General features: G+C 42.8%; 2 protein-coding genes across 3 annotated transcripts in view; one reads left to right on the plus strand and one right to left on the minus strand.

The window, feature by feature from the left end:
• Positions 1–11,992, minus strand: part of Cdc20b (cell division cycle 20B) — a 35,590-nt gene extending 23,598 nt beyond the window's left edge. Inside the window, exons 1-2 of the mRNA XM_070041170.1 lie at positions 11,930–11,992; positions 11,439–11,501 (exon numbers count right to left, since the gene is read on the minus strand). Coding sequence (XP_069897271.1) covers positions 11,439–11,501; positions 11,930–11,992 — 126 coding nt within the window. The remainder of the gene's footprint in view (positions 1–11,438; positions 11,502–11,929) is intronic.
• On the plus strand, positions 3,073–7,337 carry Gpx8 (glutathione peroxidase 8 (putative)). Of its 2 annotated transcripts, XM_070040938.1 has the most exons (3): positions 3,142–3,387; positions 3,895–4,156; positions 6,759–7,337. In XM_070040938.1, exons 1-3 carry the CDS (start codon positions 3,184–3,186, stop codon positions 6,920–6,922), a joined length of 630 nt encoding a protein of 209 aa, XP_069897039.1. In that variant the 5' UTR covers positions 3,142–3,183; the 3' UTR covers positions 6,923–7,337. The 2 variants fall into 2 exon arrangements, with proteins under 2 accessions (XP_069897040.1, XP_069897039.1); XM_070040939.1 differs by lacking the exon at positions 3,895–4,156 and having other exon boundaries at positions 3,073–3,387; positions 6,759–6,920.
• Positions 11,993–20,942: the final 8,950 nt, after the last annotated feature.

Here is a 20,942-nt window from a genome sequence, read left to right on the forward strand (position 1 = left end):
ACAAGCTACTTCAGATTCAAGGTCCCAATACTGTTCCAAATTACTCATAAAGAGCAAAAGATTCATCTCCCCATTTTTGAATCTCATTTTCCTCACATTTTTGGGCAATATAACCCAAGTCAAGAATGATAATGTACTGATGTTTCAAAATGATGGGAGAGGGGCTGGGCAGGTGGCTTAGTGGTGGAATACTTGCCTAGCATGCATGAAGCCCTGGGTTCCATTCCTCAGTACCACATTAAAAAAAAAAAGCCAAACCAAAACATGGGAGAAAGAACTTTGAATGTTTTTACCATAAAGAAGTGAGCAATGTTGAAGATTTAGACATGTGTGACCTGATTTGAATATTATACACCAGCATACATTCGTGGAAACATCATAATGCCCCATAAACATAAAAAATGTTTATGTTGTGTTAAATCAGCTAAAAGTTAATTTCAATCAAAGCTGATCAATATGGTTTTCCAGTAGTTATTTACTATTCCTTATTACCACTCCCTGCCACTAGGGGGCTCTAGACCATCCTTAGTGTTCATCTTTCTATCACATTTGGCCAAATAAATCTTCAATCACACTTCATCATCTCTTAGCTTGGCTTGCTGCTCTGAAGATCCTGTGTTGCCTTCCAGACAACCTCTTCTCACAAGGACAAGTGTATGTCATTGTTCTCCATGCCTTGTCCTTTTCAATCCTTAATGAGATATTTTATAAAACTACATTTTAATGAATATGAGACCTCCATCATAGTATTATACCATTCCTACCTTCAGAGTCTTCCTCTAAATAAATATATTTTGCCTTTTTCAAAGAAATGGTTTAAAGCAGGTGAAATAGTTTTGGTTATGAAACTAAAAGTTGTCAGCTCTGTTTTTGATTGTTCCACTCATACTACTGTAATCTCAGCTGAGCTATTAACACCTTCCTATTTCAAGTAATTGTTCTGCAGGAAATAATCTACTAAAGAAGACTGAATGCAATATAAATTTTAGGAGCATAAGTGACTTCATTTATGTACCACTTCTGATTTTTTTTATTAAAAAATTGTCATTTATTTAGCATTCAGTTATTGGATGCCTTGTATTCCTTCCATTTTATGTGTATTCTCAAATTTCCTTAGTTGATTTGAAATTAGCAAGAGGCCGGCCATTTCACTAGTACTTTCTTCCTGTCTTCTATAATGCCTGAGTTAGTAGATTACCAGTTGGTGGCTTTTCCCACTGTTGACACCCTAAATAAGCTTCAACTAATCAATCCTTTCTTCTCCTTTAGGAAGTCTTTATCTACTGAAAGATTGCTGTGCTTTTCCCTTTTTTTTGGGGGGGGGGGAGGTCCGGTCGTGGGGCCTCTCTGGGACTGGGCGCTGTCCCTCAGCTCTTCAGCTCAAGGCAAGCGCTCTACCACTGAGCCACCTTCCCGGCCCTATCTGAATATTTTTATGTCACCATGTCTCAACTTCTGGGAACCTGTCATTATTACTTCCATATCCTGTATGTCCTAAGATTATTTCAGAATAAATATATGAATATATGAAGGCTGCACATTTCTCGGTACAGCAGCAATGTGCTAGGAAAAGCACAGCAGGGGCTGGGAAGATGGCTCAGTGGTAGAGCGTTTGCCTTGCATGCTTGAGGCCCTGGGTTCGATTCCTTAGCACCACATAAGCAAAAAGAAAAAAGCCGGAAGTGGTGCTATGGCTCAAGTGGTAGAGCGCTAGCCTTGAGCTGAAGAGCTGAGGGACAGCGCCCAGGGCCAGAGTTCAGGCCCCACGACTGGACCAAAAAAAAAAAATATATATATATATATATATATATATATATATATATATATATATATATATATATTCAGATAGCTAGGCACTAGTGGCTCATGCTTATAATCCAAGTACTGAGATCTGAGGATCACAGTTTGGAGCCAGCCAGGGCACAAAAGTCAGATTCTTATCTCAACTAGCAAAGAGCTTGGAGGTGTGGCTCAAATGGTGAAATGTCAACCTTCAGTGGAAAAGCCTAGTAAAGCCAATAGGCCCTCAGCTCAATCCCTAATACTGACACAAAAATATATTTTTTAAAAAGAACAGTGGCCACACATGCATTGCACTTCAAAGAAGTATTTCAGGAAATTTCCATGTGTTTCTGTGTGTGTATATGTATGTGTGTCCGTGTGTGTGTGTGTGTGTGCACATGCAAACTCAGTTCTATTGTAGAGTATGTATCTTTTTTTTATTTTCTTTTTTGCCAGTCCTGGGACTTAAACACAGGACTTGGGCACTGTCCCTGAGCTTCTTTTGCTTAAGGCTAACACTGCCACTTGAGTCACAGCACCACTTCTGATTTTTTTTCTGTTTATGTGGTACTGAGGAAAGGAACCCAAGACTCCATGCATGCTAGGCAAGCACTCTACCACTAAGCCACATTCCCAGCCCTAGAGTGTGTATCTTACCAGGTGTCATGATTTAAAAAAAAAAAATTCAAAACAGGGAACTATTCACCATAGAAGAGGGCTGCCAATGCCTTCATTGTTTTCTATCTATTCTTGCCATGCTCCCTGGAACTTATTTACCTCTACTGCAAGTAGTAACAGCAAATAAAATAGCCTTTCAGCAATCTCATGGCTCTTTCTAGTAGAAATTCCTTGAATGCCTGAAATATGTTTAATCCATACATAAAATACAAACTTCTTTCCAGCCATGCATCACATTACAAGATCACATTTAATCCCTACTCCACACTGTTCCTCGGTTTTCTACCCAGTTCTACCCTTTTCTTAGTAAATATCCACACTGCCATACACAAACACACACACACACACACACACACACACACACACACACACACACACACACACACACACATGCCCCTGACTATTTCAAGTTTTCGAATTACAAGAGCGCCATCTTCTGGTGGAAGAGCATCTTTGTAGGGAGGGTGTTAAGGAACTACCAAAAATATTCATTTTTCTTGGGGAGAAAAATTGCCATTATAACACAAAGACATCGAAATTGTGTGGAGTTCCTTCTTTAACTGGGAAGTTTTGTCCAATCTGCCCTGTGGGAAGGGTCCTTGGATTTCGTAGCTGTAAAAGTTGTCTATCCAGAGTTTTCCTTTCAATTAAGCAAGGTTTCAAGTTTCAGCTCCTCCTTTCATTCCAGCCTGCTGAGGGAGCCTCCCTCCAGAAACATCCAAAATGGAGCCTCTGGTCGCTCACCCATTAAAATGTTCCGGGCCCAAAGCTAAGATGTTTGCAGTTTTGTTATCTATGATACTCTGTACAGTGATGTTATTTCTTCTACAACTAAAATTCCTAAAACCTAAAATTAACAGTTTTTATGCCTTTGAAGTGAAGGATACCAAAGGAAGAACGGTTTCTCTGGAAAAGTTTAAAGGCAAAGTAAGTTATATCTTCTGTCTTCATTTCTATTGTTTTCCCACCTCTCTGCTTATGCTCTTAACAAAATAAAATGTTTTGAAGTTGCATGCTCATAAATTAGATGTGAATGTTATTAATATATCACATGAGTTATCAGAGCTTATTAGACATCTAATGGATAAACTGTCATTCTCAAAATAAAAGATTGTTTTTTTTCTCAAAAATGCTGTAACTTTTGAGCTGAATTAATACTTTAAAGTTTCTAGAAAATGTTTGTGGCTAATACGGGGACAGTTATTAATACAAGTTAGTTCTATAACCTAACCACACAAGAAAGATCTAGGCTGGAGTACTAACTCACACATCTGGATTACAGTTTCCAGTAAAGTTGGATATTATCTAAAACTAGAAGCCTCTATGAGAGGCTCCCAAAATGGCTTAAGAGTTAGTTTAACTGTCTACAGGATTTTCTTTACATTTTCTGCTTCACTTTCCGGTTGGATTTTTTTCTCTCTCTTTTTCTGGGAGGTTTCCCTAGTTGTCAACGTGGCTAGTAACTGCCAGCTCACCGACAGGAATTACTTAGCGCTGAAGGAGCTGCACAGAGAGTTTGGGCCCTATCACTTCAGCGTCCTGGCTTTTCCATGCAACCAGTTCGGACAAGCAGAGCCCCGGAAGAGCCAGGAAGTGGAATCTTTTGCCAGAAAAAACTATGGAGTAACATTCCCCATCTTCCATAAGATCAAGATTCTAGGACCTGAAGCAGAGCCTGCATTCAGATTTCTTGTTGGTAAGTATCTACCTTGCCTCTTGAGCACAATTGGTTGTTGTTGCTGTTTTAATTGCTTTTCATTTAAATACCATTTGCCCTATTTATTTTAAAAGATTTCATTGGAAAGTCTCATTAAGCTAATCAGAGCTAGACTCTCATCCTTTGTAAAGGTTTGTCTATAAAATCCATGGTGAAAGAATTCAGTTGTGAGGTATTAAATCCTGAAGACTTTAGTGTAGCCCATGGTTGTTTTCACAGAATTCTTCTCTCACGTAACCAGTATTTATGGGCAAGTCTCTTTCCATTTTAAAGCTGCACATTTCATGAATTTTCATGGTTGAGCACTATCAACTGAACTATCTTTGTGATCAATTTGATATTACACTTACCTGAGACATTATCCTTAAAGTTGATTATCTCACTTTACTAGAGTTTTGCCAAAATTCAAAATAACATAATTTGAAGCTGGCACTGTGGCTCATAACCTTAATCCTAGCTACTCAGGAGGCTGAGATCTGAGTACTGTGGTTCAAAGCTACGCCAAGCAAAAAAAGTCTATGAAACTCTGACCTCTAATCAACTTTCTGAAATCCAGTAGTGGAGCTATGGCTCAAAGTGGTAGAACAATAGATAGATAAGATAGATAGATAGATAGATAGATAGATAGATAGATAGATAGATAGATAGATAGATAGATAGATAGATAGATAGATAGATAGATAGATAGATAGATAGATAGATAGGTAGGTAGGTAGGTAGGTAGATAGGTAGATAGGTAGATAGATAGATAGATCTTAAGACTTCCCAGGGGGCTGGGAAGGTGGCTCAGTGGTAGAGCGCTTGTCTTGCATGCATGAGGCCCTGGGTTCCATTCCTCAGCACCACATCAGCAAAAAGAAAAAAGCCAGAAGTGGCGCTGTGGCTCAAGTGGTAGAGCGCTAGCCTTGAGCTGAAGAGCTGAGGGACAGCGCCCAGGCCCAGAGTTCAGGCCCCACGACCAGACCCCCCCCCAAAAAAAAAAGACTTCTCAGGCTTCAGCAGGGTGCTGGTGCCTCAGGCCTGCAATTCTAGCTACTGAGGAGAGTGAGAGCTGAGGATCTGCACTCAAAGCCTGGGCAGGAAAGTCTGTGAGATTATTTCCCATTAGACAGGAAAAAGACAGAAGTAAAAGTGTGGCTCAAGTAGTAGAGTGACTGCCCCAAGCAAAAGAGTCAAGGAGTAGTACCAGGCCATAAGCTCAAAGTCCCAATAGCAGTGGACACACACGCGCTCGCGCGCACACACACACGCACGCCACACACACACACACACACACACACGCACACACGCACACACAGACTCCAAGTTTAATTAGTACAAAGATTATATGATATAGTGATAGTACATACTTTGGTCTCAGACTTTCTGGGCTCAAATCTCTGCTCAATTGCTTTTGCTGTGTGGCTTCAGGCACATGACTTTCCTTAGTTGCAAGACTAGTCAAAAAAATAGTATCTACTTCTAAGATTTTCTGAAGGATTAATTTTTAAGTAAAAGACACTTATACACTGCCATAGCTAATAGTTATCTTATCTAACTTAGATGGCATCTTCTGAGTTTTCAATCTAATTAATTTGCACTTTGATGAAACTATGGCCTCAGGCATATTAGGCTTCAATCAAACCAACAAAATGCTTTGTAATATTCTACACATGTGTACAATCAGAATCTTCTAAGAAGCATTGCATTTAATTTCTAGGGGTAGTTGATAGAATGCCTAACACCATGAAAGAAAACAGTGTAGTCTTCATCCCCTTTTATTTCTGGGGTATACTGAGGAAAGAAAAGCCAGAGCACAAGCCCTCAAGCTGTGAAATCACTCATAGGGTATTTGTCTTTATGATCGAATCCCTGCTCCCTTTTGAAATCATTGGTGTGCTGAAATGGAGAGATTCCCAGATCATAGATGGGGAAGGGAGGAGGGCCGAGGGGTCAAGAGTATAGCACAGAGGTAGACCTCACTAGTTATACCATTTTCAGTCCAGGCCTGTGATCCCCATCTGTAAAATGGGGCAACACCCACCTCCCAGGGCTCCTGTAAAGATTAACTGAGCCTGGCTCTGGTGGCTCACACCTGTAATCCTAGCTACTCAGGAGGCTGAGATTTCAAAGCCAGCCTAGGCAGGAATGTCCGTGAGACTCATCTCCAATTAACCACCAGAAGACCAGAAATGGCGCTGTGGCTCAAGAGGTAAAGCGCTAGCCTTGAGCTGAAGAAGTGAGGGACAGTGCCCAGGCCCAGAGTTCAGGCCACACAAATGGCAAACACACACACACACACAAAAAAAAAAAAAAGAGGGAGAGAGGGAGGCAGAGTGGGAGGGAAGGAAGAATTTGGATCCACAAGCCTAAAATACATGATTTGTTTCATTTCAAGATTCTGGCTCAAGGCACTGGTCACCAAGTGAATTAAAACCTTGCTACTCAAACCTGTGCTCTGTTGTTTGGGGGTTTCATTGCTGTTGCTATTATAGCAATGTTATCTGATTCTAAAGTGGTCACCATGCAGATATTCACAGAAATGAAAATCTTGAAAAAAGATATACAATTATGCTCATTAAATATTTTCTGGGCGTTTTAGACTCTTCAAAGAAGGAACCGAAGTGGAATTTCTGGAAGTATCTGGTCAACCCTGAGGGTCAAGTTGTGAAGTTCTGGAGGCCAGAAGAGCCGGTAGACGCCATCAAGCCTCTAATCTCACAAATGGTTGGGCAAATCATAATAAAAAAGAAAGAGGATCTGTGAAGAGGCCATGGAGGAAGGGGGGAATACAGTCCTCAGAGCAAACACATGGCTCTGTGGCACTGTCCTCAGATTGAATACTTTGACAACTAAATGGGAATTTTTATGCTAGCTTACTAGTCACGGGTAATGAATGTGTTCAGGATGCAGATGTCACCCAAGGCAAAAAAAAAAAAAAAAAAAAAATAGTAGCCAAAGAACCAAAATGCAATACATTAAATCCTTCATCGGACCAAACTGAAAATGTTTGGGTACACAATCACTAATGTGCTACAATATTCTGTTGTTCAACTTGGCCTTTTCTATACTTGTACTTTATAGAAAAGCCAGAACCCAAATGCCACTGTGTGGATTTCAAGAATACTTTGTAAGACTGATATTTTTTAACAACTTACTATAAATGGCTACATTGATGTAATAAACTATAAATGTTGAAAAATATAAAATACATAGTTTCAAATCCTTCTGTCTTTGTTTAGTACACAGGACTTTATTGGGATTTTTTCTTTATTGAAGAATTGGTCTCTACTGTTTACTCTGTCATGCTAAATAGTAATTTACCAATGGTATCATAATATTTTTAAAAAGCTATGTGCCAGTGGCTCACTACTCTTCGCTACTCAAGAGGCTGAGATCTGAAAACCAAAGTTCAAAGCCAGCATAGGCAGGAAAATCCATCTCCAGTTAACCACCAAAAAGCTGGAAATGAAGCTATGGCTCAAAGTGGTGGAGTGCAAGCCTTGAGCACAAAAACTCAGGTACACTATTCAGGCCTTGAGTTCAAGACCAGGACTGGCACTAAAAAAACAAAAAGAAACGCTTCAACATTCAACATTTTCAACCTCTCTCTCTTCTCTGTGATCTTTCTAGAAGCACCTCAAACTCCATAAATAGAATATCAACAGTGAAATCAGTCTTGCATCTAGCCTTGTATATACATCTACATATATATACATACTCTGCATATATATACATACATACACATCTTATTTTCTGTTTGGTGAGTGCAAATATCACTTTGTGTCTTGCTGTTTAATATTTTAAAAATTAAAACAGAAAAACAAGCCTTCTAAATTTACTAAGTTTTATTTATATTGACAGGTCAGCAACTATTAAAAATAACATTGAAATTTAACCTGTAAAAAGAAGATGAAACAGTATTTACATAGGAAGAATTCTTCAACACAAAGGATCTAAAAATAAGAGAAATACTGGGCAATTTGAAAGTAATAAAATATACCAAAAAAAAAAAAAAAACTATAGGTGCTGTTTACTCTATGTTTTAGAAATATGTCTAAATTTAAGGAAGATAAACATAAAAATTATTTTACTTATGCTCCACTATGGTAGAGTATGATGTAGCTCCCATTCAGGGAAGAATTAACATACCAGACAATCAAAGTAAGTTCTACTAATTTGTGACAAATGTCCACATGTGACTCAACATTTCTCACTCTGCTCCCTGAGCCAAAATGTCCTCTAATTGAATGAGAAATATTTAAGCATTTTTGGTCAGACTATTTATGGTCAGACTACTGCACAAGTTAATTGCAAACTTCAACTGTATAAATCAAGACACAGGGGCTGGGAAGGTGGCTCAGTGGTAGAGAGCTTGCCTTGCATGCATGAGGCCCTGGGTTCAATTCCTCAGCACCACATGAGCAGAAAAAAAAAAGCCGGAAGTGGCGCTGTGGCTCAAGTGGTAGAGCGTTAGCCTTGAGCTGAAGAGCCGAGTGACAGTGCCCAGGCCCAGAGTTCAGGCCCACGAAAAAGACACAATACTTTTACAGAACATGAAAAACTGAGTCAAATCTTTCAAACAATTCAAACCATTCCTCACCCCCCCCAAAAAAAAAAATCCCTAATTTTCTTGATATTTCAAGTGAAAATGTTTTAGTCAATTAAGTAAGCTTAAAAGTTACCTCAATCTTCCCTTCACCTGGAGTACATGCATGATCACAGGGATCCACTCTACTGCCCAACTAAGGATCCAGAAAGAATACCAAAAACTTAGTTGAAAACTTGGGGGAACCTTTGAGGCTTCCATTCCAAATTGTCACCATATTCTAAATCTTATTTTTTTTTAATTATATAATTTCACAATGGCTCTGTCTAAGCAAGACTGAAAATATCACTTACATTTTTAATTAATTAATCATAGTGCCCTTTTCTCCATTGTAAAGCTGTCTGTTTGTTCGCTAAGTAATCCAATAGCAATAATAACTGTCATGATAAATAGTGCTCTGCCTCATAGAAAATACACATGCACATGTGCACACATCTTCAGATATACACTCACTTTATATTTGATTATACTCTGGTGTCCATTGTATATGCAATGAGATAGCAGTTGCATGTTAGCTGATGCCATTCACATATTCAACCAGCTAACAATACACTGCCAACCCATCACACACAGGTAGTCAGTGCACTCCAATCACAAGAGGAATTTACCCAGAAGCAAGTGGCAGGGTCGTTGTGGCTGCTGACTTGGTCCAAAGCAGCCAGCTAACAACACACTGCCTACCTGACTCGGGTCATTGCTGCCTTCCATGGCCATGAAGTTCTCAAGCTAAATTTGAAATGTGGAACCCAGTGGCCAAACTGTAATCTTAATGGGCACATTATAGAACATTTATAGGCAAACTTGTTTCCACAAAACTACAAGATATAAGCTGGGTGCCAGTGGCTCAGGCCTGTAATCCTAGCTACTCAGGAGGCTGAGATCTGAGGATCACAATTCAAAGCTAGCCCAGGCAGGAAACCACCAGAAAACCAGAAGTGGCACTGTAGCTCAAATGGTAGAGTGCTTGCCTTGAGCTGAAGAGCTGAGGGACAGCCCAGAGTTCAAGCCCCATGACCAACCAAAAAAAAAAAAAAAAAAAAAAAACTACAAGATACAAAGTCAGTATTCACAAAACGTAAAAATTTGGGAAAAAAATAAACTTCTAGTATACTTACAAAAACTTAGATTTTCTGAATTAAAAGTTTAAATAATAATAAACTTACACTGCTGTAGTTATATAACTATAGTTCTTCAAATTACCTCTATTTATTGACACAAAGGTCAATTGTCTGTTTTAGGAAGCATAATACCTAGGAGTCATGGTAATAAATAAACTATGCACAAGATCTATAGAAAAATCAATATTTAAATAGTTTAAAGGCTTAAGTATAAGTGGGGTGCCGGTGGCTCATGCTTGCAATCCTAGCTACTCAGGAGGCTGAGATCCCAGGATGTTCAAAGCCAGACCTGGCTGGAAAGTCCATGAGATTCTTATCTCCAATTAACCATAACTGGAAGTGGCTCAAAGTGATAGTGCAGCTAGCCTTGAGCAGAAACGCTCAAGGACAAAGAAAGAGAGAGAAAGAAAGAAAGAGAGAGAGAGAGAGAGAGAGAGAGAGAGAGAGAGAGAGGGAAGGAAGGAAGGAAGGAAGGGAAGAAAGAAAGAAAGAAAGAAAGAAAGAAAGAAAGAAAGAAAGAAAGAAAGAAAGAAAGAAAGAAAGAAAGAAAGAAAGAAAGAAAAGAAAGAAAGAAAGAAAAAAAAAAAAAAAAAAGGAAGGAAAAGCTCAAGGACAACTCCTAGGCCCTGAGTTCAAGCCCCACGACCAAAAAAGAAAAGGCTTAAGTATAATTATTTTTCCCCAGTATATGACCTTAGTCGTTGCATTCCACTATACATTCAATTTGGTATGTCACCATTTATATATATTGTAGAATATACATGATCTAGAAAAATCTAAAAACCAGTGATGAGTTTGAAACAAGAACCTAATAGACTAAAGGTAGGTGAACCAAAGAGAATGATTATGACAGATGTAGGTCGTACAAATGCTGTTTTCTGGTAATAGTTCAAGTGTGTTCAATTTTTACCCTGACTACCAAAAAAAAGTACTGCCTTGGGGCTTAGTCTTTCATTGGGAAAAGTATTCAGTTGGATCAAGTTTAACCTTGGGTTATGCCACTTCTCCTATTGTCCATAAGATGGCACCATTTTCTTTTTCTCCCGGGAAGCAAGCCACTGTGTACAATAGTGTCAAGGCAAACCAGTAACTCTTGGGAGACATTTTAGCAGACATCTAGCAACGCGCTGCCGCTGCCGACCTGACCCATCCATGAGACAGATGACCCATGCTCTTGACAGAAACTAGAAAACACTATTCACATACAAATGATTACTATTACTTGTGAGAGTCCCTCAGCTTCGTAAATTTGTTTAGTACATAATTCGATTCTGTGCTTACACATATTGACTTGTTTTTTATTGTAGAAATACTGTGCAGAGGGGTTACAGTTACTTGAGTAAGGTAATGAGTCCATTTCCTATCGAGCATTGTTACCTCCTCCTTTGTTTTTCCCCTACCATCCCTTCCCTCCCACCTCCACAACTCCTCCCTCTCCCCCACCATTGACTTCTTTTAATTCTATTTTCCGACCAGTTCAGACTTCCTCCAAATGCTTTCCTTAGCAAAAGGTCAGAACGAAGACAGGAAGCCAGGGCACGTCCTGCACACTCACCTCGGGGGGACCGCGGGCTCTCTGCTGCTTCAGGTCTTTGGAGAACACCTTCATGACATTCTCCTTTGAAAAGACAAATAACACATAGAGAGAGACTGTTTATGGAAACCATCGGGCATTTTTCCCTTGTCCGACCACATTCACCTCCTTTGAAACAACGAGCCACGGAGCCTGTGATCGTAGCTCCTCGGGAGGCTGAGATCCGAGGATGGCAGCTCGAAGCCAGCCTGGGCAGGGAAGTCCCTGGGCCTCATCTCCAAATAACCACCCAAAAAGCTGGAGATGGAGCTGTGGCTCTAGTGACAGAACGCTAGCCTTGAGCTGGGGCAGCGCCAAGGCCCTGGGTTCAAACCCCAGGCCCGACACACACCGAAGACCAGGTTGTCGTTTGGTGCCACCTGCTGGTCCTAATCGGGTGCTGCAAACGGCGCCTTTCGCGGGAAGCCCGGGTCAACAAGGGTCAGACGAGGAAGGCGCAGGTTGTGACTGACCCACAGGACGGCTTCTTCCGTGCGGACCCTCCGCGGGGCGGAGCGCTCCAGCTTCCACTCCATCTCCGCCGGCCCTGTCTCCGCGGGGTGCTTCTGGTCCCCGTCAGGGCTAAGCCTTTAGCACCGACGGTCAACCCCTGGAGTCTCGTCCTCGGGGACCGCCGCGTGTCCGCGGCCCCCGCGGCTCTCCCCGGAGCCAATTCCCCAGGGTACCCTTTAAAAAGCCCGCGGGGCGGCCCCCAACGCGGGAATTCCCCCGGCGGCTTGTCATTGGCCAGCGCTCTGGTGGCGTCAAGCCGGGGAGGGCTTTCCCCGGAGCGCCTCGCCCGCCCCGCCCTCGGGCCCGCGGCCCCGCCCCGCCCGCCTCTCACCCGCGGAGGCGCGCACTGCAGCGCCAAGCTTCGCCGCGGGCCGTGGCGGACCTGGGCCCGGGCCAGCCACCGGGACTGCCAGGCCGGCGGGAGGCCAGCGGGCTGGTGGCGGGCCGAGAGGCGGGTTCTGGGCTTCACCTTTCTCTGCCTAGCCACAAACACACGTGCTGGGTTCCCAGAGGCCGTCGCCGTTACCTCCTCCTCCAAGCGCCCCCGACAGCCGCTAGGGTTCGGCCCCGTCGGTCCTCGGCGGTCATCTGGTGTGCACGGCCGGGTGCGCAGCAGCAGCCGGTCCTCGTCCGAGCGAGCACTGACACCGCGGCTTCCCCCTCGCCTGCGCTCGCAGGTCAGAGCCGGCGGCCTGGAGGGAGCTCCAGGCTCACGCCTGGAAGCCTAGCTACTCAGGAGGCTGAGATCTGAGGATCCCGGTTCAAAGCCAGCCAGACTCAAACACCGGAAGTGGTGCTGTGGCCCAAAGAGCACTAGCTTTGAGCAAAAGAGCTCGGGGACAGCACCCAGGCCCTGAGTTCAAGTCCTAAACACGACCCAAAAAAGGAGGCGGGGCGGGGGGGGGGGGTAAGGGGAGGTGGCAAGAAGGCCAAAACAGCCTTAGCTGCCATCCCAACTGCCATAAGGGGCCATATTGGCAACAAGATTTTCCCTTGCCACCCACCCCACCCACCGCCATTTGAGACTAGATGTCACATCGCTCTAACAGCATGCATGATTTAAAATGCCTTTGTCTAGCTAAGGGTTCTAGATACTCAAAAGACACTCAAGCTCACTCCATTGCTTTCCTTGATTATCAAAGGGGGAGAAAGGTATCAAAGCTAAGATCCAATCTTTGACTCCTTTCCCATAACAAAAAATTATGGGAAACTGTTGCACAGGATTAACTTCATCTTAAAATGATATTTATCAAAATGCTTGATAGTCAAAAAACTCTTGGATTAAAAGATGTTTCACCCACAAGAATTCTACCTCCTTTATAGTGCATTTACAGGAGAGCTCATCCCAAGTTCAAGTTCCAACAAATCCTTCCAGCAAACATGTAGGTTAAGTAAAATAAAGTGAACCATCTTTGGATGAGTCAGATACACTAACTTCAGTGATCAGTTTTGCAAATGTCAACCCAAATTAACAGTCCGTTGGAAAGATCCAACACTGTGGCCTACCTATGTAAGGGGAAATATTTCTTTAACATGACATCACAACTTTATCAAATATAGTTTAGGAACGATGAATGTCTTCCCTCCAATTTTCATGTACTTGTAATGATCTTCAAAATACAGGGTTTGCAGGAGGAGGTGTCACAAGGAGAGGGAGAGTGTAGATTTAGCAAAGGTGAGAGAAGAGTTGGACCAGCCAGGAAGAGAAAGCTGGGGGACAGTTTTCTCCACCCTCAAATTTTCCTTTGCTCCAAGAGTCCCCGCAGCTCCCCCACCAGAGGAACTTGAGGATCTAACTTTCCCTGATGGAAATCTCTCATATATAATATATGATATATAACTGTCCTTTCACCCTAAGTAAAAACCTTACATCCCAGAGCGCAGTGGCTCTGCCCACGCTCCCGCCTCGTCTCCAGGTATTCCACACACCCATTCAGCCCGCACACAGGCAGTGTGGCCCCGTTAACCTTCCCACACAAAAGCGGGATCTCTCGCTGTACTCAGCGGGTTTTTTGCAGCTTGCCTTTTCTACTTCCCGGTATCCGCGATTGTTTTTCCAGAAATGCACCCCGGGAGAGCTCCCCATCCTCAACAACAACGGCTGCTTGGCGCGCCGCCGGCCCGCGGCAACTCCCGCCCCACTGCAGCCTGACCCGCGCCCGCCCGCCCCGCGCCCGCGCCCGGGCCCGCGCCCGCGCCCGCCGCCCCCAGCGCCTCCCGCGCCCGGAGGATGCGCCCCTCCCTCCCGCGCGCCGGCCCGCGCGCCTACTGGACCAGAGGGACGGTTGGAGTCCGTTTCAACTGCCCTTGGTAGCACGTGCCCTGCCAGGCGGGGTTGGAGGAGTGGGGCCAGGGGACACTTGGGGAGAGGGACTTGGGGGGGGGCGATCAGCGCTACGCAGGTGAGCATTAATAAAGCACCATGGGGGGGGGCTGAGCCTCCATGTCCTGCTGGGGCGAGGAAGTAAGCCCTGAACCCGAAAGAAAAAGAAGATTCTCCTGTCCCCCCCACACACACATACCAGCACCTGCCCCAGAGGGATACTAATACACTCAGTGCGCCCCAACCCCGATCAGATAGCTCAGAATAGCAGCAAGGACCTGCAGTCAGTACCCTGCCACTTCTGCTAGTATGGCTTTAAAATTAATAGTTCATGTATTTTCTTTTCCTATTTCTGCCTGATTTCTAAGCACAAAGCTTGTCCTTCACCCACAGCCCAATTAAGGAGGATGGAGAGTCCAGTTGGTCCAGCTTTTAAAGCATGAAAAAGAGATCACATTTCCTATAATGTGTTCTTTCCCTTTGCTTATCAATCAGGTACTACCCAAATAACAATTCACCACACTTTTAAGGCAATGTAAAATCCACTCCTATAAAGATGATGCCCCCTCAAAGAAGAGTTGGCTCAGATGCTCTAGACTTGAAAATCTCGCTTTCACGTGATATTCTCTAAACACTTCAAACACAACCATGGCACCAGTGGCTCATGTTTGTGCTGCTGGCCACTCAGGAGACTGAGATCTGAGATTTAAGGTTCAAAACCAGCCCAGGCAGAAAAGTCTGTACGAATCATATCTCCAATTAAACAGCAAACGACCAGAAGCAGAGAGGGTAGCTCAACTGGTAAAGTGTCAGCTTTGAGAGAGAAAGCTAAGAGACAGTGTGCAGGCCTGAGTTCAAGCTCGAGAACCAGTACAATAAGAATATAAATTTTTAAAATGAAGCCAAACACAGGTGGCTCACACCTGTAACCCTAACTACTCAGGAGGCTGAGATTTGAGGGTCACAATTTGGAAGCTGGAAGTGGCACTGTGGCTCAAGTGGTAGAGCGCTACGCTTGACCAAAAGAAGCTCAGGGACAGCACCCGGGGCCCTGAGTTCAAATCCCAAAAACAAACCAAAAAGGAAATTAAAAAAAAAAGAATGCACAACATGAAGGAGAGCCTTTCCAATTCCCATTCTGTCATTTCTTCATTACTACCCCGTTGCCCATTCCACTGTCTTTCTGGTAGAGCATAGTCAAAAATCAAAGTCTTCAAGGCTTTACCTTTCTTTTTTTTTTTTTTTTTGGTCGGTCGTGGGGCTTGAACTCTGGGCCTGGGTGCTGTCCCTCAGCTCTATCAGCTCAAGGCGAGTGCTCTACCACTTGAGCTATAGCGCCACTTCCAGTTTTCTGGTGGTTTATTGGAGATAGGAGTCTCACAGTCTTTCCTGCCCAGGCTGGCTTTGAACTGTGATCCTCAGATCTCAGCCTCCTGAGTAGCTAGGATTACAGGCGTGAGCCACCAGCACCTGACAAGGCTTTACCTTTCTGTATGCCAAGTTTAGGTATAAGACAACCATCTCCCCTGTCATCAGTGCATGTTGATTAAGTGTGCCATCCTCCTGAGCAATAGCACTAACCTAACTTCTAACAAAACCTTCAGTGTCTATCTTCTCTTCATTTGACACCTTCTCTCCATGGTGTCCAGAGAGTGCCATGGAATAAGCGTTACTTACTGCTTACCAGACATGCTGATGCTTTTTCAAATCATATAATGGATTAATTGAATAATGGAAAATAAGTTTAAAGCAGACAGTGTGGCCAAAAACACAAATGATAAGCCTACCATATTGGGCAATGGGCTGCTATCATAAAATAAAAAAATACCCTTCATGTAATTTTTGAAGGTCAAAATTAGAATATACTTAAGAGCCTGCATGTTGTAATCATTTCTACATGATTAACATGATTAGTCATGTTTAACTTATGTTGTACTTCATTTATAAAGAACATTGAAAAATGAAGTGCTATATTATGGATTAAAAATGTAAAGATCTAAGATATTATGTTTAAATTAAATATTTTAAAGGTATTTTTTAACTTTAAAATTAAAAAAAATACAACTAAAACAAATTGAGAAAGCAGCTAACATGTCCATGAAGAAATAACTTCATTTAGTCAAATTTCCCTATTCTGGAAGTAGAAGTGTGTCTCAAGTGGCATCTGTGTGGAAAAAAAAAAAGGCCGAGAGTACAAGCTCTTTCCAGGCACTGGTGGCTCATGCCTGTAGTCCTAGCCACTCAGGAGTCTGACATCCGAGGATCCCCATTAGAAATCAGCCTGGGCAGGAAACATCCATGAGGTTCTTGTCTTCAGTTAACCACCAGAATACTGGAAGTTGTGTTGTGGCTCAAAGTGGTAGAGAGCTAGCCCTGAGTGAAAAAGCTCAGGGATATCACTCAAGCCTTGAGTTCAACAAAAAAAGTGCAACAAAAAAAAGTGCAAGCCCCTGAGACTGCAGCTAGACTGGAAGAGAGCAGGCACTGTCTTGACAATGGATTAGACTAAACACTGTCCTAATTACACCTTTAGGGATGACCTTGTCCCTCCAACAAGGATGCATTCCTTAAAATGAACACGTTTCTCTCCTGAAGGTGGCGCTGTGAACACGGAAAGTAATTGATTCTGTAAGTAATTGAATTCTAAGGCTGTATTTCTTAGGATTTCCAAATGGTGCACATAATGTGCACCTTATTTTGATTTTCCAACCATTTTATTTGCTCACTTTGAATACCCTTTCTTCCTTCTAGAAGCAATTGGACTGTGTATAGTAACTATGTCCATTAACTTTCTTGGTTACTTATTTGGTGCTGAGGATAGAACCCAGGGCCTGACACATGCTCAACACAGTCTACCACTGATCTCTCCTCAGCCCACCACTAACTCTTGGGTGAAGTCTTATCAAAGTATTCTCTTTAAAAAATTAATAGCTAAATATTTTAATGCAAACTATGTGCAGACACTATCCAAAGCACTTAAAATATATTACAGGATCAGACCTAGAACCCAATCTTTTGTATTTGACTGAATAAAAAGAACTAATTCTTATAAAGAGGCTCCAATGATCACACAACTCCACCTCACCTGATTTTCCTAGGGAAATGAAGAATTTAGACGTGTTTCTCTGCCTTCTTTATCTAGGACAAAATATAAGGAGGCAGAATTGTTACAGTATATTTTTATTTTTAAATGAAGACCTACTGAAATAAAAGCTTTTGTTTTGAAAAGAAAGAAAGGAGAGCGAGGGGATAGAAGGAGGTGAAAGAGAAGGAAGTAAATTAGAAAAGGGAAAAGAAAAAGGAAAAAGAAGATCTATATCAAAGATATTTTCTGAACTGGATGCCTGTGGCTCATGTTTGTAATCCTAGCTACCTGGGAGGCTGAGATATGGAAGAGCAAGGTTCAAGACAAGAAAAGTTGGAATGAAAAGTTTGTGAGACCCCTTCTTGGAACTATATGTGGTAGCATGCATCTATTATCCTAGCTATTAGTGGGATGCCTAAAATGGGTGAATAGGGGTCCAGGCATGCAATCAAGAAAGAAGTGAGACCCTATCTCAAAAATAACCAGCACAGAAAGGGCCAGTGGCATGGTTCAGCCATAGAGCACCTTCCTAGCAAGCACAAAATCCTGAGTTCAACTCTAATGCTGCCAGAAAACAAAAACATCACTACTAACCCAGGCAACAGTGGTTTGTGCCTGTAATCCTAGCTACCAAGGAGACTGAAATCTGAGGACCATAGTTCAAAGCCAGCTCCCAAAGCCATGAGACTTTTTTTATTTAAATTTGTATTTTTTATTGTAAAAATACTGTACAGAGGGGTTACAATTACATGGGCAAGATAATGAGTACATTTCTTATCAAGCATTGTTGCCTCCTCCTTTGTTTCCCCTTCCCATCCCTTCCCATCCTCCCCCCACCCCCCAAGCCATGAGACTTTTATCTCTAGTAAACTACCAAATAAAGGGGGGGGAGAAAAGAGAGAGAAAACAGGAGAGGAAGAGAGAAAGGAGGAGAGGAAGAGAGAGAGAAAGGAGAGGGAGAAAGAGAAGGAAGGAAGGAAGGAAGGAAGGAAGGAAGGAAGGAAGGAAGGAAGGAAGGAAGGAAGGGAAGGAAAGAAAGGAAGGAGGGAGGGAGGGAAGGAGGGGAGAGAAGGAACGAACGAACGAACGAATGAATGAACGAAGGAAGGAAGGAAGGAAGGATAGATGAGAGGAACAGGAAGTGAAGCTGTGGCTCAAGTGGTAGAGTGCTAGCCTTGAGCAAAAGAAGCTCAGGGACAGTGCCCAGGCCCTGAGTTCAAACCCCAGGCCTGGCACAAAAATGAAAATGAAACAAGGGCTGGGAAGGTGGCTCAGTGGTTGAGCACTTGCCTTGCATGCCTGAGGCCCTGGGTTCAATTCCTCAGCACCACATAAGCAAAAAGTAAAAAGCCAGAAGTGGCACTGTGGCTCAAGTGGTAGAGCGCTCGCCGTGAGCTGAAGAGCTGAGGGACAGCGCTCAGGCCCAGAGTTCAGGCCCCACGACTAGACAAAACAAAACCACCAACTACCAACTAATTTAGCTAAGTACAAGCAATAAAGATTGTTATCATCTAATGTGGGACATAATTCCAACAACTTAAAAGTTTAATTATTGTAAAGGTTTGCAACATCAGAGTTTGAGACACTGTAATTTGAATGCATGAAGTTGGTGTGTGGTATGCTTCTTAGTTTTCCTGTAAGATTCTGTAGCTTTATCTTCTAGACACTTAGTCCAGAAAAGTTGAATTAAGAGTTAGTTATAGCCGGGCGCTGGTGGCTCATGCCTGTAATCCTAGCTACTCAGGAGGCTGAGATCTGAGGATCGCGGTTCAAAGCCAGCCCGGGCAAGAAAGACCATGAGACTCCTATCTCCAATAAATCACCAGAAAACCGGAAGTGGCGCTGTAGCTCAAGTGGTAGAGCGCTCACCTTGAGCTGAAGAGCTGAGGGACAGCGCCCAGGCCCAGAGTTCAAGACCCACAACCGACCAAAAAAAAAAAAAAAAAAAGAGTTAGTTATACTCTAGTATGGAGAACTCACCTCTCAGCGATACCACAGGATCATCAGCTCATAACCCATAACTGAAACACTTCCAACTTTGCTTATCCAGTGTGTAAACATATCTGTGTAAATACATATGCATTAACATGTTTTTCATGTTATAATTTCAACCCAATAGGCTTAACACTTCAGTAATATTATACACAATATTATTTATTAAAGTAAGGCAATAAAGAAAAGCCCTTCCCTTCTTCATGGGAGGAGGCAATACTAGCATACTAGCAAAATTTGTAGTCCCCTGGCTGGCAATGCCTACAGTTACAAGAGTTAGCATAGTGACCACAGGCAGGACTAACCCATCCTGCTCTCTCTGCATCTGAGATGTCACAACTACATTTTCACTTCAAGCTTTCTTCTTCACAGTTAGTCCTCTACTACTTGAATCATCCCTCCAGTCCTGATTTTTGCTGGACATGGGGTCTCACCGCCTTTTCTATCAGGCACAACTCAGTCCTTTAGATTTCAACCTCCTAAGTAGGATTACAGGAGTGAGCCCCCAGCCCAGGGTCATGAATTCTGTTTCTGGTGCTGAGGATTGAACCGATGGCTTGTGCATAGAGCATGTGTTCTAATATGGAGTTATGTCCCTAACCCCTCTGCATTTTTCTGTTTTTATTTTTATTACATATATACATATATATTGTTGGTTGAGGGGCTTGAACTCAAAGCCTGAGCACTGTCCCTGAGCCTCTGTGCACAAGGCTAGCACTCTATCACTTAAGCACAGCACCACTTCCAGTTTTTGAGTGGTTAATTCTAGATAAGAATCTTACAGGGGGCTGGGAAGGTGGCTCAGTGGTAGAGCGCTTGCCTTGCATGCCTGAGGCCCTGGGTTCAATTCCTCAGCACCACATAAGCAAAAAGAAAAAAAGCTGGAAGTGGCGCTATGGCTCAAGTGGTAGAGTGCTAGCCTTGAGCTGAAGAGCTGAGGGACAGTGCCCAGGCCCAGAGTTCAGGCCCCACGACCGGACCCAAAAAAAAAAAAGAATCTTACAGGGACTTACCTGCCTGGGCTGGCTTTGAACCATGATCCTCAGATCTCAGCCTCCTGAGTAGCTAGAATTACAAATGTGAGCCACCAGAACCCACCTATGAAATACTTTAATGACTTCATTATATAGATACAGAAATTTTTATTTAACCAATTACCCTGGTTGAATATTTAACAAATATGCCCTGGATCCCTGACTTTTTCTACAATTATTTCAAAAGTAAATCAAATGCTAAGTGAATCAACCTAAAGGCAGTAAGGCATTGCTTCCAAAATTTAACCTTTGGGGCCTTTTCAGTGGTGGTACAACTTTAAATTCTGTAATCTAAGGTAAATAGTGAAACCTGAAGACTCAGAGGACAGTAAACAAACCATTGAGAAATAGGAATTTAAATTATTTAACCTGACCAAAAGAAAGCTTTGTGTACAAAGAATACATGCTGCTGAAGTTTCTATTTTCTTCCATGGTATTATTCTCCCTGGCCTAAATGTTGTTGTTGCTGTTTTTATTTTGAGATGCTGTCTCACTATATAACTCAGGCTGGCCTCAAACCCACAGCCTTCTTGCCTCGG

Source organism: Dipodomys merriami, unplaced genomic scaffold, assembly GCF_024711535.1.
Source record: "Dipodomys merriami isolate MVZ:Mamm:240054 unplaced genomic scaffold, mDipMer1.0.p SCAF_30, whole genome shotgun sequence".
In the NCBI taxonomy this organism is placed as follows: domain Eukaryota; kingdom Metazoa; phylum Chordata; class Mammalia; order Rodentia; family Heteromyidae; genus Dipodomys; species Dipodomys merriami.